Genomic DNA, 23,732 nt, shown 5'->3' on the forward strand with positions numbered 1-23,732 from the left:
CAAGACTCAGAAGGTTGAACTCACACAGCCAGTCAGAATTTGAACCCAGAACTGATTTTAGAGTCTGAGCTTCTCAACAAAGGACAAGATGTTCGCATCTGGCCAAAAATCAGAACATGGGGTGCTGAAGTGCTTTATTTTCAGAACTTAGTGGAAGGGTTTTCAAGTTGCTCCCAGGAAGGCAAGTAGGTTCGGGGGCCCAGTTCTTCTTCAAACGTGTGAAAGCTTTTCTTCTCGGATGTCTCAAGTCAGTCCTCTGAAGAGGAAAAAAAGCCAGTTGGAACCCACAAGGTCAGATCTTTCTTTTTTAAACAGTCAGTTCTTCAGAGACCTCCCCATCAGCTTTCCCAGGATCACTCCTTGAAGGTTCATGGGAATTCAAAGGTCTGTGATGGCCCTGTTGCTTCAAAGACATGGCAGGTGTGAGAGGGGGTACCTCTTCAACAGGTGGATGACAAAGAGACTGACCCATAGGGAATCTGACTCCTTAAAAACACGAGAGACTCAAGTCCCTGCTCAGAGCAGCAAATCACGTCGTGATGGGGTCTTCCTCTTGGAGGCTAGAGAGAAGAGAAAGGACAAGTTATCACATGGGGATCCTTGGTACATGTATTATATGTTCATTCCCTGAGACCCCACAAGGTACTGTAAGATGGAAATATTCCAGAATGAACAGATCCACTTAGAAATGAGAAAAAAAAACGGAATCCCACTCCAATGAACTTTAGAGTGACACTCTCCAGGAGGAGTATCACATGAGCCACCAAGGTAATTTAAAAATTTCTAGGGCTTCCCTGGTGGCGCAGTCGTTGAGAGTCTGCCTGCTGATGCAGGGGACGCGGGTTCGTGCCCTGGTCCAGGAAGATCCCACATGCCGCAGAGCAGCTGGGCCCGTGAGCCATGGCCGCTGAGCCTGCGCGTCCGGAGCCTGTGCTCCACAACGGGAGAGGCCACAACAGTGAGAGGCCTGCATACCGCAAAAAAAAAAAAAAAAATTTCTAATAGCCACACAAAAAAAGAACTGGTGAAATTGACTTAGGTGCTATATTTAATGTAACCCAGTATGTCCCAAAGAGCATCATTCCAACATTCAGTCAATACTTTAAAATATGAATAAGGTGTTGTATGTTCTGTATTTCGTACCCCAACTTGGAAGCCCAGTGTGGGTTTTATACCCACAGCACATCTCAGTTCAGACGGGCCACGTTGTGGGCCAGTGGCTGCCATACTGGACAGCACAGGTGCAGAGAGGGTCCACCTCCCACTCCCACGTCAGTGTCGGACGATCTCTTACCCAACCACAAAGTGAAATCTGAAATCTTGCAAAAGACGCGGAACGATGAATGTGATGTGTTTAGCTGCTGGGCTCACCCGCGGCACTTGGACAAACGAAGGTGTGGAGAACTTAAGTCGGTTAACAATGAAGAAAAGAGAATGGATACGGTGGTGTCATGGGCTGGATTGTGTTCCCCTCCGCAAATTCGTATGTTGAAGTCCTCACACCCAGGACCTCGGGATGAGAGTGTCTTTGGAGATGGGGTCTTTACGGAGGTCATCAAGCTAAAATGAGATCATTAGGGTGGACCCTAATCCAATAGGACAAGTGTCTTTATAAGAAGGGGAAATTTGGACACAGACGCAGGGAGAAAACGGCCGTCTACAGGCAAAGGTGAGGGACTTGAGAAGGAACCAACCCAGTCAACACCTTGACCTTGGAGACTTCCAGCCTCCAGAACCTTGAGAAAAGAAATTCCTGTTGTTTAAGCACCCTAGTCTGTGGAACTTTGTCCTATGGTAGTTCTAGGAAACTAATATAGGTGGGTAGGCTGCGGGCATCAGAAGAGAATGATTTGACCACGAAAGTGTTACAGGTGACCCCTGGGACAACTGAAGCTGCATCCTCCTCTCTGCCTGCATTGTGCCTCTAGCTGGGCTTCCAAAATCCTGTCAGTGACTCCTGATATTGTCAGGGCTCCCTATGGACAAGACTTGGGGGAAAAGGAGGAGAAGAGGGGTGGGTGGGAGGAGCTCAAGTCTCCGTCCTTTACCCACCAGGGTGGGTTGACACACCTCATTCCTTGGGTTCCCGGCCAGTAGAACTTCTCCCACCCACAGTTTTTTTTTTTTAATATATAAATTTATTTGTTTATTTTTGGCTGTGTTGGGTCTTCGTTGCTGCACACGGGCTTTCTCTAGTTGCGGTGCGTGGGGGCTACTCTTCGTTGAGGTGCGCGGGCTTCTTGTCGCAGTGGCTTCTCTTGTGAAGCACGGGCTCTAGGCACGCAGGCTTCTTCAGTAGCTGTGGCATGCGGGCTCAGTAGTTGTGGCTCGTGGGCTCTAGAGCGCAGGCTCAGTAGTTGTGGCTCACGGGCTTAGTTGCTCTGTGGCATGTGGGATCTTCCCACATCAGGGCTCGAACCCGTGTCCCCTGCATTGGCAGGTGGATTCTTAACCACTGCGCCACCAGGGAAGTCCCCCACCCACAGTTTTTGACAAAAGGCTTCTCCAAATAAGTCACAATGAAACATCTGGGCATTTCACCAACAGCTCTGGTCCTGGATGGGAAGGCTGCCCTGCTCCCTCTACGAGACAAGTGGAAAAGGCAGGAAGAACAGCTAACAGAGTTGGTGGCCAAGCAGGAGGGAGTTTGCATGCCCTGCCGGGACCCAGGTAGAGCGTGAGTTGAGGGCAGACCCTACCTAGAAGCCGCGGCAGCCACGCGTGGGTGTGTGTGCGCATGAGGCCTCTGCGGTCCTGCTCAGGGACCTACCTGCCGCTCGTGGGAGACCAACTGTGTTGGACTCATCTGAGGCACAGCCCAGCAAAGCCGGTCTCGCCACTGGGGCAGCCGGGAGCAGCTCTGCCAATGACGTCACTGATAGAAGTTGTCGATTTGCTTTTTGTATTTCTGGATTATGAAATGTCTTTTAATCTTTGTCGTTGGACCTGCCGAGAAAGGAGAAACCAGTTCAGACGTGGGGATGCAATAAGAGTCAACGTGCCCCGGGCGTGACCAGGAGACAGGGTCTCATGGCTGGGGCCGGACTGGTGGCTGGCTGTGCCCTTGACTTCGTGGGGGCACCCCCTTTGTCATCCGCCGGGATGAGATGACCTGTCCCCTCCCCCTCCTTGTCCTTGGGCCACGGTGAGGATTCCGTGAGCTGACAGGTGGACAGCACAGTGAGCTCTGTGTCTGACAGGGATGCTGCACCCGACCACGGAGGGACACCCCCGACCCTCTGATTTTATAGGTGAGGCTCAGGGCCAGTTGCTCCAAGGTCACCCAGCAAGTGCATGGCGGGGCGAACGCTCAAACTTGAGGCTTGTTTCATCTGCAGCCCAGGATGCCCTGTAGGCTCCGGTCACCAGGGGGTGTGGGCTTCCCTCCAGGTGTCCTAGACACACACACCACCGCCACCACCATCAGCACCACCACTGCCACCACCACCAGCACCACCACCAGCACCAGCACCACCAGCACCACCAGTACCACCACCAGCACCACCAGCACCAGCACCACCGCCAGCACCAGCACCAGCACCACCACCACCACGAGCACCACCACCAGCACCACCAGCACCACCAGCACCACTACCACCCCGCCTGACCCTGTATCACATTTCCAACTCGTAAATAAAAAGACCAGGGTTCGGAGGGACAAGTCCCAACTCCGTGTGGCGGGCACAGGATTTTAAACTTTTTTTTTTTTTTTTGCGGTACGTGGGCCTCACTGCTGTGGCCTCTCCCGTTGCGGAGCACAGGCTCTGGAGGCGCAGGCTCAGCGGCCATGGCTCACGGGCCCAGCCGCTCCGCGGCATGTGGGATCTTCCCAGACCGGGGCACGAACCCATGTCCTCTGCATCGGCAGGCAGACTCTCAACCACTGCGCCACCAGGGAAGCCCCCGGGCACAGGATTTGAACCCAGGTTGTTCAAGCCTGCACGCTTGCTATGCTCCCAGCTCCCTGCGATCCACGCTGTGGAAGTACAGCCGAGTGCTGAAAGCAAGCCCCAGGGGGGACCTCAGGGGAAGGCAAGACCCCCCCACCCCGACCCCTCCCCTCTCAGCAGGGAGACACGCAAAGCTAAACTAATATGTAGGGTAGTTTCAGACTCTGACATATTAGGGAAGCAAGAAGACAGGGCAGTACAATAGGTGTGATGGTGGACTGTAGAGTCGGTGTGTTAGGGGGGACGGCAAGCTGCCTTAGCCAGGATGGCCAGGGAAGGCTGCTCTCAGGAAGTGGCCTTTAGGGTGAGACCCGGACAATGAGAAGGAGCCTTTCGGGCAAAGAATTGAGGGGGAAGAGCAGCCCAGGCAGAGGGAGCAGCAGGTGCAAAGGCCCTGGGGAGAAGGGGCTGTGTGTGTGTGTGTGTGTGTGGCCGGGGGGAGCTGGACACCAGTTAGCTGGAGGCAGCCGCATCCCCCTCCCGGTCCACAGCTGGTCCCACAGACACTCTGACTCCCAGAAAAAAAGATGCGTCTCCTCAGAGCCCACAGTGGCCCTGGACACTAGCAAGGGACCAGCCTCCAAGTTTCAAGGCCACCGGCTCTCCAGGCCACTCACCTAGCTCCCCGCCACTGATGGAAAAGTCCTTCTCCAAGATGACCCACTTCTGAATCTTCTGCGCGTTGGAGATGGCACACTGATTCGCGGCATTTATGCCTTTCTGGATGGCCGTGTAGACCAAGGGGTCTCGCAGCTCCAAGATCTCGGACACGGTGGATGCCTGGCTGCCTGCATCCCGGCAGAACCTGATGGCCTCCCAGGTCAGTGTGTCCAGTGGCTCTCTGGTCGTCTTGTCGACCTCACACTGCCCTGAGACACCCCTGTCACAACGCCTAGCACCTGGCCCTGAGGACCAAGAAGCGGATCCCTCTCTCCTAGAACACCCACGTTACCTTCAGGGTCAGGAGGACACCCAGAAACTTGGCCTTATCCCCCACTAACATGGCGTTACTGATGATGGGAATCTTCTTCTTAACCAGGTTCTCGATGGGAATGGGGGCCACATTCTCACCACCAGCAGTGATGATAATTTCTAAAACAAAGCATGGCTGGGGGTGGGTTCAACCATGACAGTCCAAAAGCCCTGCCCCTTTGTGGATCAGAGGGGACAGAGGTTGGCACCAATGACCACTCACCTAGAAAACCCCAGAAGCAGAGGAAGACCTCCACCTATGGCCAGGACTCTCTCTCTGTCCTTCTCCAGGCCACAGACCCAAAGTCACTCTGCCCTTCATCCCCCATCTTCAAATTTCCATTAAGCATCCAAGTCCTGGGCATTCCACTTGGACAGCGTCTTATGAACTCCTTGCCTGTTTCTTGGTCCCCCATACCCTGCTCCAGGCCCTCCAGCTTGTCTTGCTTGGAAGATAGTCAGGTGCTTTGGACCACACCCTGTCTCTCTGATTCCTCCTTTTCCCATCATTTGGCAACTCCCAAAGACCCTAAGTCCATGCTCTCCCCGGCGGGGGGGGGTTGTGTAGCATCCCTAATTTTGGCAAGCTCTAAAAGAGTTGTGTCACTTTCTCTTGCTGCCTCTGAAATTCTTCAAGAGCCCCTCCTCCTGCCCCAGACACAATCTTTACTTGTTCTTTCATCCTGGGATGCTTGCTACTTCCTGTGCCACCCACCCAAACTCTCTCCCTCCCATCCCATGATTTCACAGTCACCCTCGCTGAGGTCGTTACAGCACTAGTAATAATCAGTTTGATCCCATCATGGACATCTCTGATATCATCTGCCCAGTGACGACTCCTTTGGGTTTCTTTAGGGAGCTACTCTCCATCTTTATGTGGTTTTGGGGGGTTGGACTGCTGGGGTGAGCATGTGACCAGGTCTGACCAGTCGGCTTTTTCAATCCTCTACAGTGATTCATTCTGAGATGTGATACTGACCCAAGAAGATCCAGCGAGAATCAGGCCTAAAACTTGCTGACGCTACTGGGAATAATACACTCTTACTCGTCCCTTGGGTGTTAGGATGAACCTAGACTGTTGGCAGCCATCTAGTCACCAAGTTGGAAAAGCCTCTTTAAGAATGGCATCGGGCTTCCCTGGTGGCGCAGTGGTTGAGAGTCCGCCTGCCGATGCAGGGGACGCGGGTTCGAGCCCCGGTCCGGGAAGATCCCACATGCCGCGGAGTGGCTGGGCCCGTGAGCCATGGCCGCTGAGCCTGCGCATCCGGAGCCTGTGCTCCACAAAGGGAGAGGCCGCAACAGTGAGAGGCCCGCGTACCAAAAAAAAAAAAAAAGAATGGCATCAACACAGAGGACAGCATGGTAACAGAAGGATAAAGAGATTCCTTGTGATGTCATTTTGGCACCTGGATCCAGCCATGCTGGAAGCATGACCTTTTGGATTTTTCTGGTTCTGAGCCAATAGCATCACTTTTTCACTCAAACCTGCTTAAGAAGGGTTTTCTGTGGCTTATCATGGAAATAATGCTAACACGGCCCTCTTACTGTATAGTTACTGCCTATGTCAGTCTCCATGCCAAATGGTCTCCCTCAGAGGTTGGTAAACTCCAGCCTGTGGGCTAAACCCCGCCTTCTGCCTGTTTTTATATGGCCACGAGCTAAAAATGGCTTTCACATTTTTTAATGGTCGGAAGGAAATCCAAAGAAGAATAATATCCGTGACACATGAAAATCCTGTGACATTTGTGTTGGCCAACAGCCATGACCATCGGTCTGCACATCGTCTGCTGTTGCTTTTGTACCACAATGGCCAAGTGGAGCAGCTACAACAGAGACCCTGTGTCCTGCAAATCCAAAATATTTACGAGTGGGCCCTTTATGGGAAAAGTTGACTGATCCCTGTTCTACATCATTTCATTTAATCCTCACTGAATCGTTACAACTCTGTAGTTATTGTTATCTTCAGATGGCAGGGGAGGGAACAGAGGTTTCAGGCCCAGAATGGGCTTCTTTTCTGGCTCCATCCTGCCGAGGGCCAAATGCTGGGCACAGGGACAGAGCTGGGGTGCGTGGACTGGGGTGTCCCTGTACATCAGTGTGAGCCCCGCCCCATGAAAGGCGGGGGCTGGGAGCCTTCAACATTCAAAGTGAGCCTGCTCACAGGAGGCCCCTGCACAGCCCAGCCCCAGTACCTTTGATGCGGCCTGTGATAAAGAGGAAGCCGTGGTTGTCCATGCAGCCGAGGTCCCCAGAGTGGAGCCAGCCCTCCTCATCGACGGCCTCCACAGTCGCGTCCTCCCTCTCCAGGTAGCCCATGAAGACGTGCCGGCCCCAGAGGCGGATTTCCCCAACGCCATCCTTGGTCTGCTGGTATAGCATGTTCTTACACCCAGTCATGACTTTGCCGGAACTGCCAGGGGACAGGAGGGAGGAAAACTGAGGCTCGGGGAGACGAGGTCACCCACCCAGGTCGGCCTGGGTCTGTGGCCCAGGCTCCTAACACTCTGCTCAGCTGGCCTGGGCTGGAAGCTGCTGCTGCACCCTCCCCAGGACCTGGTGGGCATGAGAGGTGTTGGCCGAGTGGAGGGAGGGCTTGTTCAATCAAGTGAGCCAGCTTCCCAAACACTTGGTGAACTGGGAAACCCAGCAGAGTTGTAGATTGTTTTATTATTATTTTTTTTGGGAATTAAAATTTTTATTGGAGTATAGTTGTTAGTTTCAGGTGTACAGCAAAGTGAATCTAGATTGTTTTTATCGTCACATAAATGGGAGAAGGACAAAGTGCTCCCGGGTTAAAAACAGCAACAGGGAATTCCCCTGTGGTCCAGTGGTTAGAACTCCATGCTTTCACTGCCGAGGGCCCGAGTTCAATCCCTGGTCAGGGAACCAAGATCCCACAAGCCACATGACACGGCCAAAAAAAAAAAGGAAGCAACAAAACCCTCTCTAGAAAACAGGTATGTCGACCGAACGCAATGACCAGGACAGCTGATTTTAAGTAAATCAACCAACCAGAATCTCTTTAGAGGTTAAAGTTACTTCTGCAAGACAGAATGGCACCGGCTGATATCTGGATTTTCATGAAATTCCTTTCACTAGTGATACGACTCGGGAGGGTGGTTTTAAGATGCAGAAAAGGAAGTATTACTGCCTTGCTGAGGTCTTTTTTACTGGCAGTTGGAAGGGCCAGTGGTTTTAGGGTTAAGTGTAGGGATTCCCTTAGTCAGTAAGAGGAAAAAGAAGGCAGGCCTGTGAATCTTAAAATTTATAAAGAACCTCCTTACCACCTCCATTAAAAGCTTTTCTAGGGGGACTTCCCCAATGGTCGAGTGGTTAAGACTCCACCGCAGGGGATGAGGGTTAGATCCTGGTTGGGGAACTAAGATCCCACGTGCCGTGTGGTTAAAAACAAAAACAAAAACAAAAAACTTGATTTCCATGTTTATCAACAAGCTATCTCATTTTCAGGATCTACAAGAGGTCCTTGCTGAACACCAAAACTTAAGAATTAAGATTAAATCTTTAAAAAAAAAAATCTTTCCTAGGAATGTGGAAAAACTCAGAAGCTATACAAGTTTCATGAGTTCAACCAGGTAAAGTTTAAAAAATTCTGCACAGCGAAAAACACTCTTTAAGGAAGGACCGCTCTTTGGTTTTGGAAGAAAACTCCAGTGGGCATTTGGGTTCTGCAGAAAACAGACCCAGATGGGATTATGGACTGGAGAAGGGGAGATACTGATGTGCAAGGTAGAGTAAGAGGCAGGAGATGGTTTTGCCGGATTGGGAAGACTAAATTTAGTTTTTGTTAAGTTCAGAGGCAGCCAGAACTCGGCCGAGCATGAGAGGAGAGCCAGCCTTGCAATATGGTGGCAGGGCGGGGGTCAGGGAAGGGTCCAACCAGGAGGCCCTGTGAAGGAACATGGTTCTCAGACTCCACGTGGAGCTTGGCTTGGATGTTCTTACTGTGTCAGTATCACTGGGCTCCATCCTGCAGCCCGAGGTGAGCTGAGCTTGGGAGAAAGCCAGGAGGGGCCTAGGGACGTGTTTGAGATAAAGCACTGTGGAGATGAACTGTCCCGAGGTCTAGGGAGGTGAACCTTGGGTGGGTGAACCTGGGGTGGGCCGTCTGGAGGCAGAGCTCGCAAATGACACATAGGGAGAGTCCATAGAATGTTTGAGAGCCCTTCCCCTTTGTCCATGGGCTCTCGGACAAACTGGGGCTTCCCACGGTCACGAAAATTTGGGGCTTGGAGGCTGGGGAACAGGGGTCACTCTGGAGACAACAAGTCAGGATTCATCTTAGCCCAGAGGCCTGTCGACCCTCCCATCTTCATCCCTTTGACCCTGGGTGGCTGGAGGACCCGGACGCTGCCCAGGAGGCCAGTACCTTAGAATCCGGTAGTTCTTTGGGCTGGATGTGGAATGGGGTCCTGAGCTTTCACTCATACCGTACACCTCACCTATAGGTACGTCCAGACTTAGAAAGAGCTCAGCAGTCTCTTGGTTGAGGGGTGCGGCCCCGCTGATAAAAATGCAGCAGCGATCCAGGCCAAGGGAATTCTTGATTTTGGTGAACACAAGGGCCTTTGCCATGTGGTAGCTCATGGGAGTGTCATGTCCCCTGTGAACATGAATGCCAAGGAGAGCTCTATAGCCATGGAGCCACAAGGGGGCTGATGGGACCCAGCTGGAGAAGGCTGAGCCCCCTCACCCACTGCCCTCCACGCCTGGCCCCGCTGGGCCCGCCACTTACCCTCGCATCCTTTTTGAGTTGACCTTGAAGCCAATATTTCTTGCCCATGAAAACACCTTTCTCCTCAAGCTTGAAGATTTGCCAACAGTTTCCTTTATCTTCTCATGCATCTTTTCCCAAATTCGGGGCACCCCCAGGAAGGCGGTAGGCTTTACCTCCTGCAGAGTGTTGACCAAAGTGCCCTGCAGGGCGCAGAGCTGGGTTAGCCACACCTGCAACCCAGATGTCCATCTCTCCTCAGCTGCTCAGCTCAGCCCAGGAGAACCTTCTCTTGGCTTATTGGACCAGGGTGAGCTCCTGACCCAAGGGAGCCAATCCATTGGCTGGCCAGTGGCCAATCAGATTATCATGCTCTCTCTGGGGATTTGGTAGAGAGCACAGACTGGTAAAATATTTTTGGAAGGCAGTGTGAGAGTACTATTAACATTTTAAATGCAACTTGGCAACTTCACTTATGTGGGTGACAGAATTCAGCTGAATGAAAGAGCAGGTACACAGAGAAGCACGTGTGAGATATTCTTTGTGCATCATTTTGTAACAGGATGGAAACAGACTTCATGGCCAATGATGGGGGATTGGCTAAAGAAACTGTGGCCCAAGAATGCAGTGGAGTATTATGCAAAGTTCTCCCCCAAATTGATCTACAGGTTCAATGTAATCCCTATCAAAAATAGGCAAGCTATTTCATACAAATTGACAAGCTGGTCTTAAGATTTATATGGAAATGCAGAGGATCTGGAATAACCAAAGCAGTTTTGAAAAAGAAGAACAAAATCAGAGGGCTTATTACCTGATTTTGAAACTTATTATAAAGTAGGGTGATCAACTGACCTGATTTGCCCAGAACTGGAGGCGTTCCTGGAATGTAGGATTTTCACTTATGAAATTGGGAAAGTCCCAGGTAAACAGGGACAAGGTGGTCATACTACCATAAAGCTGGAAAAATAAAGTCAGTGTAGTTTTGGTGTAAGGATAGACATAAAGTTCAGTGGAACAAAACAAAATCTGGAGATGAATCTTCACATTTATGATCAATTGACATTCAATAAAAGTGCCAAGGCAATTTGATGCAGGAAAGGATATCTGTATACAAACAAACAAACGAGAGCTTAGCTAACTTAGAGCCTTCTTGCCAAACACAAAAATTACCTCAAAATGGATCACAGACCTAAAAGTAAGCTAAATCTAAAAGCCCTCCAGAAGAACACATAGAAGAAAATCTCTGTGACCTTGGAGTAGGCAGTGATTTCTTACAAATGACACCAGGAGCGTGGAAGAAAAAAATCAATAAACTGGAGAGTTAACACTCATTAGAGGTAAACACATTTTGCTTTTCAAAAGACACTAGTAAGAAAATGAGAAGACAAGCCATGGAACTGGGAGAAAGTATTTGCAAATCATATATTTGATAAAGGAGTTGTATAAAGAACCCTTAACATTCAAGAATAAGAAGATATACAATCAGATTTTTTAATGGTTAAAAATTTGATCAGACATTTTTCCAAAGAAAATATACAAACGGCCAGTAAGTCAGGAAAAGTTGCTCACCACCATTAATCATTCAAGAAATGCAAATTAATATGGGAGATACCACTTCGCATCTACCAGGATGGCAATAATAATAAAAACAAAACAAAACAAAAACAAGTGTTGGTGAGGATGTGGAGAAATTGGACCTCTCGTACACTTCTGGTTGGGAATGTAAAATGACACAGCCACTTTGAAAACATTCTGGCAGTTGCTTATGATGTTAAGCCAGGGTCCAGTGGTTAAGACTCTGCACTTCCACTGCAGGGGTCATGGGTTCGATCCCTGGTGGGGGAACTAAGATCCCACGTGCCGTGCGGTGCAGCCAAAAAAAAAAATGTTAAGACAGCTTTGTTTCCTGGTTGACAATTTAAAATTTTTTGACAGTAGGGGTTGTTAAGGATATTGGAGACTAGGAACTTCTCAGGCCCTGTAGGCGAGTGTGTACACATTATGTTTTCAGCCGGAAAATAAAGTATTCATTTACTGAGTGTCTAATGTGTCTCAGACACTGAGCATGGGGGATATGAGAGTGGCCGAAAGGGGTCAAGGTGATATCTAAGCAGGGAACTAAATGACATGGAGCAGCCAGCCATGTGAAGAACAGGAGAATGAGCCCTCTGGAAGGAATTACAAATGCCCTGAGACTTAGCCTAGGGGAGATTATCCTGGATTTTCCAGGTGCGTCCAGTGTCATCACAGGGGTCCTTATAAGAGGGAGGCAGGAGGATCAGAGAGGTGTGACACTGGGAGCAGAGGTAGGTGTGTGTGGGGTGTGTGTGTGTGTGTGTGTGTGTGTGTGTGTGTAAGAGAGAGATTTGAAGATGCTGTGTGCTCCTGGCTTTGAAAATGGAGGAAGAGGCCACAAGCCAAGGAACATAGGCAGCCTCTAGAAGCTAAAAAAGGCAAGAAAACCAGTTCTCCCCCAGAGTTTGCAGAAAGAACACAGTCCTGCTCATGTCTTGGTTTTATCCCATTGAAATCCATTTTAGACTTCTGACCTCCAGAACTGTGGGATAATAAATTTATGTTGTTTTAAGCCACTAAGTTTTGTGGTCATTTGTTCCAGCAATCATAGGACGCAAATACAGAGAATGTAGCTGAGGAAAGTGCAGAGTTCTTTTCTGGCTCTGATAAGTCTACAAGGTCAGGACATACAAGAATTCTTTCACTTACTTAACATGAAAAACCTACCAAAGATGATCTCCAGCTAAATGAAGAGGTAACCCCCAATAAAGAACACAAGGACCTTAGAAAACAGAGGATTCAGCACAGGAGTGGGAGGAAGGGATATCCCTGCATGACAGCTTGTAGAAGCTACTGTTGATGTCCTCTTCAGACCTCTAATGGTCCACAGCTTCCCTCTTCTTCAGAGAACTGCCCTTATTCAGAAATGCCTGGGAAGTTCTGCACCCACATGAGTGCATAAGCCTATAGCCAGTGACTCTCTGAGATGGGGGTACAAAAGCCCAGACCCCTTGCCTCAAAGCAGTACAACTGTGGTGCCATTCATGCTTCAGAGATTCCCATGGGATTGGCTTGCGTAAGGGCAATTCCACTTACATGCCAGCTGAACTTACATCCTCTCTTCTCCCCTTGCTGTATCTTGCTCCCCTCACTCCCTTACAGTTTTCACCTGAGAGATCCTACTCAATTAATTACAAAAATCTCCATCCCATCTCAGGTTCTGCTTTGAGGGGGCCCAATCTAGGACAACTTAAAACAACAACCAGTCCTACTCAGGGCAGAAGGATGGAGGAGAAAATAGTGCAGGAGGTATTAGAACATTTGGAAAATCCTGATAAACATGTGACAGTTGAGATGGAGCAACTGGACAGCTATACAGAAAACTTCCACCAGATTGGAAAAGAAAGGCAACTATTAACTCTGGAGAAAACAAAAGGTTGTACCAGACAGGAAATGTAATCATGTAGTAAACTACACGGCTCCGTTAACTAAGAAATCTTTTCATTGAGAGGATGGGAAAAGGGGAAGCAAGTGAAGATGGGGGTGTAAGAGGATTAAATCCTTGCCTACCGCAATGGAAAAGTAATAGGGCTTCCCTGGTGGCGCAGTGGTTGAGAGTCCGCCTGCCGATGCAGGGGACACGGGTTCGTGCCCCGGTCCGGGAAGATCACACATGCCGCGGAGCGGCTGGGCCCGTGAACCATGGCCGCTGAGCCTGCGCGTCCGGAGCCTGTGCTCCGCAACGGGAGAGGCCACAACAGTGAGAGGCCCGTGTACCGCAAAAAAAAAAAAAAAAAAAAAAAAAGTAATATTTAAAAGTGCATGAATCAAGAAAATTATTACATATTTTTTAAAAACTGGAGGTAAATGCCAGAAGAAGTCTCTTGAAAATTCTGGAGAGTTTGCCTCTGGAGGGTGGTTAGGACACTGCTGTTTTTCAAAAGAGGTCCAAAATCCCTTATCTCAAACCCTTGGGGCCAGATGTGTTCTGGAATTTAGAATTCTCTGGCTTTCAGAAAGGTAATATGGTGTTTATTTCATTTGTTATATGAATCCCACGGTGGTGTCTTGGCAAGCCAGCTGAAATCCTTCACATTAATATTTCTGCAAATACACATATTCCCAATAAGTGGGATAAAAATGAAGACTCCAAATAGCTTCACATCAGTTCAGGTCAGATTTTACTGCCAAAAGCATTTGGTTTGGGGAGCATTTTGGAGTTGGGAATACTGACTTTAAAAAAACTGCACACATACACACACGTTCTGCTTTCAATACCATTCACATCTTAGTCTTAGGTTGTTCAGTGTACAGTCTGCACAACCATGGATACCGTGACTTGGATAAAGATAAAAACTGAAAGAAGGTGGCTGACTGTTTCAAATGCTGCCAACTTGGAGCATTAGATGGAGATGGAGAAGGAACCCCCAGATCTGGGACTTGGAGGAACCATCCACTCCTGCGGGCTGCCCTTAGCCTTAATACCTCGAGTGCATCTGGTTGAGCAAAGTAGATGAAAGCCCCGACCTTCATGGGTATCCAGACATCCATCATCTGAGCTGCGATGTGGCTGAGAGGAAGGTAGCTGACCACCACCTCCTGCTTCTCAGGAGCATAAGCCAGACTGAAGTCCCTTGCCACCGACCCCGCCGTCTTGTGATCTAGAACACAAGTCGAGCTTACAATCCAGTAGGATTCAGCGCGCCACCTCCTTGCCCGAGGGCCATTTAAGTACAATTATTTAACAAACACAAAGCACCTGCTTAGGCACCGCTCTTGTACTTTACAAGCATTGAGTCACTTAGTCCTCATCTTCACACACCGGGGTTGATGACTGCGATTCTCCCACCTTACAGATGGGGAACCAGAAGCACAGAGAGGTTCACTAACTTGCCTGAGGATGGAAGGAGCAGAAAACTTCAACGGGAAGCTTTGGGGGATTACCAGACACCCTAGGATCCAGCAACAGACCCTAGAGTCAGAATGTGTATCGGGGATAGTCAGAAATCTGAAGGATTCAGCAGGTGTCCCGGAATCAAATCCTGACTCCACCATTTACTAGCTGTGTGACCCTGGGCTATTTGCTTAAAAATCCTTTGCAACCTGTATTTGCTCATCTGTAAAAGGGGCACAGGGGTTCCTCGTGCCCAACATAAAACTATAAAACCAACACTGTCCAACAAACGAAAAGGCCACCCATAATCCCGTGGCATTAATACGCCAACAATTAGTATGTTAATGTTTTTCTTTCTCCGGTGCATACCTTGATGGAAAGTTTTAGCATACCTGTAATTTTGCAATCTGTATTTTTTACTGGTGTCATAAGTCTCTGGCAAACAGTCGTCTCGTTCATGCAGCCACACGGGCCTCTGCACTGTTCCTCCAACACATCAGGCAAGGTCCCGCCTCAGGGCCTTTGCACGGGCTGTTCCCGCTGCCTGGGATGGGCATCCTCTAGCTGTCTCCACAACTGACTCCTCAAGATGTTATATTCTGGTTAAATGTCGCTTCCTTACAGAAGCAGTCTCACATCACCCGAACTGAAGTTTCCAGCATCTTTCTAATCTGCTACGTACTGCTTGCCACAATCTGAGTGGTTTTATTTGTTCATTCCCTGGCTGTCTTTCCGAGGGCCACCATTGGGTCTGTTTTGCTCAAAGCTGTTTTCCCAGCACATAGTAGGTACCCAGTAAATTGTTGTTGAATGAATGAATGAATGAGGAAAGAGAAGTTACATTTAAGTGTAATGAAATATGCAAAGCACTCGCCCTGTAGTAAGCCCTCAAGATTTGTCCCTCTTCTTTCTCTGGGCCTCAGGATGGAGGGATTTTCTGTCTGTACCCATAAGCACTGTCACCCACAGTGACCCAAGGAACCCAGTGCCCATTTGTTGAGAAAAGGGGCTAGGTGTGTGTAGACCGTGATTTACAGTGGTTTAGACACAGCTGGGTTCAGATCCTGGCTCAGACCTTTCTATGCTCTCTGACCTTATGCAAGTCATTTCCCCTCTCTGAGCCTCAGTTTCCCAATCTCTGAAAGGGGTTAATGATACGTCTTACCTTGTGGGGTTTCTGTTAGGGGTTAGCGTGTTTATCTCAGCATGGCATAGTACCCTATAAACGGGAGAAACTTTGAGCTGTTGACATATGTTGAGAACATGGGACTAGCTTTGACTTCCTGCTGTAAAGATGATTATGATTTAAAAAATAATAGCCGACAGGGATTATTTTTTTAATCCCAATGTGCCAGGCTTTGCTCTGAGCATTTTATGTCTGTGCGGTAGGTTAAAGACAACTGCAAATTCTCTGCCACCCTTGCCATTCAGAGCTGGAGTCTGTTTTCCTTTCCCTTCACAGGGCTGGTCTAGTGACTGGTTTTGACCCACAGAGTGGAGCACCGTGTAAACTTCTGACATTGAGTCCTAATAGACTGCAGCTTCTGCCTTTGTATCAGGGCATGCTTGCCCTCGGGGGAGCCAGCACCACGTTGAGAAGTTCGACTGCCTCGATGCCTCCATGCTGTGAGGAAGCCCAAGCCCCATGAAACACGTGAGTGAAGCCCTGCTTGGACCTGCCAGCCCAGCCTGGGCACCAGCTGAATACAGCTGAGTGACCCCAGCTGACACTCTGTAGGGCAGAAAAGACACTTTGCCAAGCCCTTCCCAAATTCCAGACCCAGAAATAGCACACTCTTGGTGTTTTAAGTTGCTAAGTTCTAGAACGGTTTGTTACACGGCCGTAGCTAACTGACACAGTATAGGGAATAATTTAACCTTCACAGCAACTCTGAAAGGTAGCAACCATTCTTGTCTCCATTTTACAGATGGGCAAACCGAAGCCCAGAGAAGTTAAGGAAATCTTCTCAGGTCACATAGTTAGCAAGTCGGGGAGCCAGGATGCAGATCCAGGCAGACTTGCTCCAGGGGCTCGACTTTGGTCTGCCCTCTGTGAGGACATGATCTCACTAGACATGAAGCCACTGCGAGCATGGATGCTGGCCAGGGTTGGGTGGGGGCCTCATCAGACTCCATTCATTCAGTCCACAAAATGGATTGAATCCTCCTGTACACCAAGTACTGGAGACACAGCAGTGAACCAGACAGATAGCCCCTGCCCTCAAGGAGCTGTTGTTCATGATAAACACATGACTGTATAATATGGCAGTGTAAGAAAAAACAGTAGCCAAATGGGGCTTGGGGGCTAATGGGATGGTTTATTTTTCTTTGCTATTTTAAACGTGGAAGTCAGGGAGGGCTTCACAGAGGCGGTGACATTTGAGCAGGGACCCGGAGGAGGTGAAGGAGCAAGTCATGTGGGTCTCTGGGAAATAGTATTCCATGTAGAGGGAACAGCCAGTACAAAGGCCAGTGTGTGCTGCCAGCTATTAAGCTGGGCTGGTGGGGAAAGCCCTTATAAAGTAGAAACGCGTCATTTTAAAACTAGCAGTCTTGGGGCTTCCCTGGTGGCGCAGTGGTTGGGAGTCCGCCTGCCAATGCAGGGGACACGGATTCGTGCCCTGGTCTGGGAAGATCCCACATGCCAAGGAGCGGCTGGGCCCATGAGCCATGGCCGCTGAGCCTGCGCGTCTGGAGCCTGTGCTCTGCAATGGGAGAGGCCACAGCAGTGAGAGGCCCGCATACCGCAAAAAAAAAAAAAAACTAGCAGTCTGTCTGACTCACAGAGTGGAGCGTGTTGGGTGTATGTCCTGCCAGACACTTTCCTGCTTTTAAAACCTACACACATGTACATCACTCGCTGCCGTTTTTCAGTTTTTAACAAAATCACGTTGTGCTCTGTGTACTGTTCTTCAACCAGCTTTAACATATTTGTAACGATCGCATCTTTGGACATTTTTACACCTTAGCCCCATAGACCTACAGTGTAGTTAAAGATGTGGATTGTGGCACCTGCCTGCCTGGGTTTCAGCTCCTGGCCCTGCCATGCTGCTTGCTGTGTGACCTGGGTCCAGCAGCTTAATCTCTTTGGGCTTCAGTTTTCTCATCTGTAGAAACAGCATCCGCCTGATAGAACGGATAGAATCATAGAATTGCTGTGAGGATTTACAAAGTCTAAAACTCTGGGGACGGCCCCTGGTCCCATAGTAAGTGTGCAACAGAAATGAACCGTCACTGTCTTTCTTGTTCTTTAAAAAAACACTGGGGCTTCCCTGGTGGCGCAGTGGTTAAGAATCCGCCTGCCAATGCAGGGGACACAGGTTCGAGCCCTGGTCCAGGAAGATCCCACATGCTTCAGAGCAACTAAGCCAGTGTGCCACAACTACTGAACCTGCACTCTAGAGCCCAAGAGCCACAGCTACTGAGCCCGCGTGCCACAACTACTGAAGCCTGTGTGCCTAGAGCCCTTGCTACGCAACAAGAGAAGCCACTGCAATGAGAAACCATGTACCACAATGAAGAGTAGCCCCCGCTCGATGCAGCTAAAGAAAGCCTGCGTGCAGCAACAAAGACCCAACACAGTCAAAAATAAATAAATAAATAAATTTATGAAAAAAACACCAAAAACCAACAACTTTATCGAGGTGTAATTGACATACAGGGAACCGCATTTGAAGTGTACAATTTGGCACATATGGACTATGTCTGTACCCGTGAAGCCAGCCATCACCACCATCGAGATGGTGGACATTTCCATCGTCTTTGTAATGCCTCCCTCTTGCCCTCCCCAGGCAGCCACTGATCTGCTTTTGGTCCCTGTAGATAAGTTTGCATTTTCTGGGGCCTGCACCATGCGGCTTGCAGGATATTAGTTCCCCGACCAGGGGTAGAACCCAGGCCCTCAACAGTGGAAACACAGTGTCCTAACCACTGGCCTGCTAGGGATGTCCCCCATAAACAGGATCTTTTAGCATGTATTCTCCTTATTCTTTCCTAACAGTGACCTAAATAACCATCAGATTTGGACTCCACCCAGACATGCGTAAGTCTTCCCCAAGCACACGGCCTTCCTCAAGTAACTAAAACAGCTTCTGCTTTACCCCTGAAACACAATGTGTATACTGCCCTTTCATGTATTTATTTTATCAAACACGGTTCTGAGCTCAAACAACCCATGAGGCAGGGACTGTTACATTGCACCCGTTTCACAGATGAGGAAACTGAGGCTTGGAGATGTCACATGCCCTGCCCAAGATCACAGAGCCAGGTCTGCTCCAGAGTCCCTGATCTCAACCCCTGCACTATGCTGCCTCCAACCTTGGAAGCATTTGCATAACCCTCTATGACCCACAGATCAAGGACCCCGCCATGTGCTGGGCCCCTAAACGCCACTGTGCCCCTGTGGGTCAAGAACAAAACTAGCCTGAAGGCCACTGCCCTGGAGTGATGGGACCCTGGATGCTGCAAATTTCATCCCTGTCAGCAGAGACAGCACTTACGTTGTCATGGCTAAGCATCACCCCCTTGGGATAGCTTATGGTCCCAGAAGTATAGATGATCACAGCACACTGATTGGCCTTCTGACTCTTTATGATCTGGTCCAGCTGGGACTCGGGGATGCTATTGCCGAGCTCCATGAAATCATCCCACTGTGGGAAAAAAAGACAAGCGAAGACCTAAATAGACATTTCTCCAAAGAAGGCACAAAAGATGGCCAAGAGGCACATGAAAAGATGCTCAACATCATTAATTATTAGAGAAATGCAAATCAAAACTACAATGAGGTATCATCTCACACCTGTCAGAATGGCCATCATCAAAAAGTCTACAAACAATAAATGCTGGAGAGGGTGTGGAGAAAAGGGAACCCTCTTGCACTGTTGGTGGGAATGTAAATTGATACAGCCACTATGCAGAATAGTATGGAGGTTCTTTAAAAAACTAAAAATAGAACTATCATATGACCCAGCAATCCCAATACGAGGCATATACCCTGAGAAAACCATAATTCAAAAAGACACATGCACCCCAATGTTCATTGCAGCACTATTTACAATAGCCAGGACATGGAAGCAACCTAAATGTTCACCAACAGAGGAATAGATAAAGAAGATGCGGTACATATATACAATGGAATATTACTCAGCCATAAAAAGGAACAAAATTGGGTCATTTGTAGAGTTGTGAATGGCCCTAGAGACTGTCATACAGAGTGAAGTAAGTCAGAAAAACAAATCATATATTAACACATACATGTGAAATCTTGAAAAATGATGCAGATGAACCTATTTGCAAAGCCAAAATAGAGACAGTGTAGAGAACAAACGTATGGACACCAAGGGAGGAAATGGAAGGGTGGGATGAACTGGGAGATTGGGATTGACATATATACACTACTATGTATAAAATAGATAACTAATGAGAACCTGCTGAATAGCACAGGGAACTCTACTCAGTGCTCTGTGGTGACCTAAATGGGAAGGAAATCCAGGGAAGAGGGGATATATGTATACGTATAGCTGATACACTTCACTGTACAGCAGAAACGAACACAACATTGTAAAGCAACTATACTCCAAAAAACAAAAGAAGTGGAGGGTGAGGACTTAGGGTGTGTGAGTGGGGTCCTCAGCACCTAGGAGTTCCCTTCCCCAGTTGGATCTTGCCCCACCAGCTTCTCCCCAAGCATGATTCCCAGCAGGAGCAAAGGCACCTCTTACAAAAGCCCTAAGATGTTTGCTTCTTCTCCTCCACTTCCCAGGCAGGCTACTCAAGCACCGGTGCCTTGGTTTCCTCATAGGTAAAATGGGAATGACATCAAGACCCAACTCCTTGGGTGGTTTTAAGCAGTAAATGGGTTAATATATGTAAAATGCTCAGAACAGGGCCTCCCTGGTGGCGCAGTGGTTGAGAGTCCGCCTGCCGATGCAGGGGATACGGGTTCGTGCCCCGGTCTGGGAGGATCCCATATGCCGCGGAGCGGCTGGGCCCGTGAGCCATGGCCACTGGGCCTGCGCATCCGGAGCCTGTGCTCCGCAACGGGAGAGGCCACAACAGTGAGAGGCCCGCATACCGCAAAAAGAAAAAAAAAAAAAAAAAAAAAAAATGCTCAGAACAGCAGAGTTCAATATTATTTGTGCTCTGCCTTCCCAGATGCCACTCAGCACCTCAAACTTATTAGTTACCAGATTGATGTGGCTGAGGGCCACTGTGATTGGTTTAAGCTAGAAGGTCCCATCTGCCTGGGCCACAGTGGTTAGACTGGGTCTGGGCATGTGACCTCAGGTGGTCCAATCACAGTGAAGGTCAGGGCTTTTGCTGGAAGTGCTGGGACATGAATGAGTCATCTGAACGTGAATAAGATGTAGCCATAGGAGCTGCTGGACCATCTCAGGACTAGGGGGAATCAAGGCTGGCATGGAGCCAAGATATGAAGAGAGCAAAATGGAGTCTCGGTCACGTTATTTGAGCCCCTGGTTCCAGCCATGCCTGAAATCCACACCCTAGGTTGTGGATATGAGCCAATAAATGGTCCTTTAAGCTTAAGCCGTTAGGTGTTAGGCTTTTGTCACTTGCAACCAAAGACATCCTTACTGATAAGAGATACATCATCTCCCTATGGCAAATGAAGGAGCTGAGGCTCAGAGGTGGTAAGTTACCTGCCCAGGGTCACACAGCAGGTAGACAGAGGAACTATCATTCTGACCCAAGACTGTCTGACTCCAGAGCCTGTGCTGTTAATTAGCTTAGAATTTGGTGCCTCAGAAGGAGCTGTTGGGCTGTGTGAACCAAATTTCACCTGGGACCTGCAAAAATTCTACCTCTGAGCCCCTGGTGAGGCTCTGGATGAGGGCAGTGTCCTATCTGCAAGACAGAGGGCACTCCACATCCTCCAGAAATGGCTAGTATTGCCTATAGCCTGCCAGGGCAATGCTGGCCCCATCTGAAAGGGAAGAACCTTTACCCAGACCATCTCTAACAGGGTAGGTTGATGGTGAGAGGAGCAGCACACAAAAGCCTTTTGCAGGACCCTGTCCTTTCTCTGAGAGATGCCTCAAGCCCTCCCCGCCAAAGGATGCTCCCCTAATCGCTGGTGAAAACCTCATTCTCCCATGGCCACAAATGATTGGATTAGGTAGACACCAGACCCAGTCCTGTCCAATCCAGTCCTCTCTCTCAGTAATCTGGAATTGGTCCTGAGTCCAATCCCAGGCATCGTAACCTACCCAGTTAATTGTCTTATTCTGCCATCCCCCTGCCCCCGAATTTCACCTTCTAATTTCCCAGGCGCTTTCTTTTTCTCTCAGTTCTAATGAATGTATTCCTAAACTGAATCTAAAAACGGTAGGTCCTAGTCACCCTTGCAGAGAAGTAGATACTGTATGTCACAGAACTCTTCCCTATAAATCATTGTCCTCAACCAGGGGTGATTTTGCCCCCTAGGGGACTTAGGCAATGTCTGAGGATATTTTTGATTGTTTCAACTGGGAGGGTGCTATTGGCATCTAGTAGGTGGAGGCCAGGGATGTCGCTCAACATCTTACAATGCACGGGACGGCCCCCATGATGAAAAATTATCCAACCCAAATGTCCAACAAGGCTGAGAAACCCGGCTATAAATACTGTTTCTAACAAATGAGTTTATTTAACTTATCCAGGCTTAAGATATTGTTTCTGTGTTGGTCATTTTTAACCTCTGAAAGGTCTGTAATTCTGATCGGCTGTCTTACTTAATTAGTCATTATCCTGGTCTTAATATTTAAATGTTTTCTGAAAGGTGCACGAGCTGGTGAGTGTTTTGGCCAGAAAGGATCATTGACATCTTTCCTCTCGTTTGCGTGGAGGGCAAACCAAATAAACTCCATGACATTTTAGGATGTCTGATTTGGATCATGGGTTTGCTGGCCTAACAGCAGCTCGTCCTGGCCCCTCACGGCCCTCCTGCCCTGACTTCTGGAGTTAACTCATTGTATCCTTAAAAACAAAACCCAGGGCTTCCCTGATGGCGCAGTGGTTGAGAATCTGCCTGCCAATGCAGGGGACACAGGTTCAAGCCTCGGTCTGGGAAGATCCCACATGCCGCGGAGCAACTGGGCCAGTGCGCCACAACTACTGAGCCTGCGCGTCTGGAGCCTGTGCTCCACAACAAGAGAGTCCACGACAGTGAGAGGCCCGCGCACCGCGATGAAGAGTGGCCCCCGCTCGCCGCAACTGGGAGAGAGCCCTCGCACAGAAACGAAGACCCAACACAGCCAAAAATTAATTAATTAATTAATTAATTAATTAATTAATTAAAAAACAAAACAAACAAAAACAAAACCCAAACCCCCTCCTTTGGCTTAAGTGGATTTCTGTTGCTTGCACCCAAGCATTTTCTGCCTCTAGAAGACCCTGAGGCACAGTGAATTTGCAAAAAAATGACTGCGACAACATTTACAGTGTCACCCACTCTTCAGGGGCCCCGCCCTTCCCTCAGTAAGAGCTGAAGTCTGGGCCCTCATGCAGCTTGGCCTTGCTGGGCAGTGTGTTACTTCCAAGAATAGGTCGTTAAAGGCAGGACAGCTTCCACCTGGATATTTCTCTCCCTCAAAACATTCTCTCTGGAGATCTGAGCCACCAATAAGTCCAGAGGTCCTGAAGTCATCATGCTGGAGACAGCACATGGAGACACCACAGAGAGACAGAGAAATGTGCTGGAGGAGCCCCAGCTGCAGGGTTGGGACCAGAGTGAGGACCAGGGGCTTCTCCTTGAGTGCAAAATTTTAGCGGATGCGAGAAAAAAAAAAAAAAAGCTTGTAATCAAGATAAATAGTACTTTAATGCAATAATTTAAAAGTCACTATCAAAGCAGAGCAAATTCATGATGAATGAATCATCAAAAATTTTTAAAAGGCTCCAGCAGTGCTGTTGGTCCGAGCCGTTGCAGAAATGTGCACCCCTATATTCCTATTTGTGTATATTAAAACTGGCTAATGGTTTTAATAAAAATGTTGATGACTTTGCATCTATGAAAACCAGGAAAGTAAATTTATAATAAGTTCTGGTTTGAATACAAATTAAATATTTAAACTTAATGTTGTGAGTTCCAACACATCTAATTTTCAATGATGCAGTATTTTTTCAGTTACCCTAATGGTCTGAAAAGAAACTAATAATAAAATGATTGGTA

At 48.6% G+C, this 23,732-nt stretch overlaps 1 protein-coding gene across 1 annotated transcript in view; it reads right to left on the reverse strand.

The window, feature by feature from the left end:
• Positions 1–545: 545 nt before the first annotated feature.
• The window catches only part of ACSBG2 (acyl-CoA synthetase bubblegum family member 2), a 32,681-nt gene continuing 9,494 nt past the window's right edge, over positions 546–23,732 (reverse strand). The window contains 9 exon segments of the mRNA XM_081230729.1: positions 546–560; positions 2,771–2,946; positions 4,568–4,814; positions 4,903–5,042; positions 7,115–7,332; positions 9,310–9,543; positions 9,676–9,857; positions 14,155–14,330; positions 19,059–19,212. Of these exon segments, the coding sequence (XP_081086855.1) occupies positions 2,873–2,946; positions 4,568–4,814; positions 4,903–5,042; positions 7,115–7,332; positions 9,310–9,543; positions 9,676–9,857; positions 14,155–14,330; positions 19,059–19,212 (1,425 nt within the window). The 3' untranslated portion in view covers positions 546–560; positions 2,771–2,872.

Source organism: Mesoplodon bidens, assembly GCF_964165515.1.
Source record: "Mesoplodon bidens genome assembly, chromosome: 4".
Lineage (NCBI taxonomy): Eukaryota > Metazoa > Chordata > Mammalia > Artiodactyla > Ziphiidae > Mesoplodon > Mesoplodon bidens.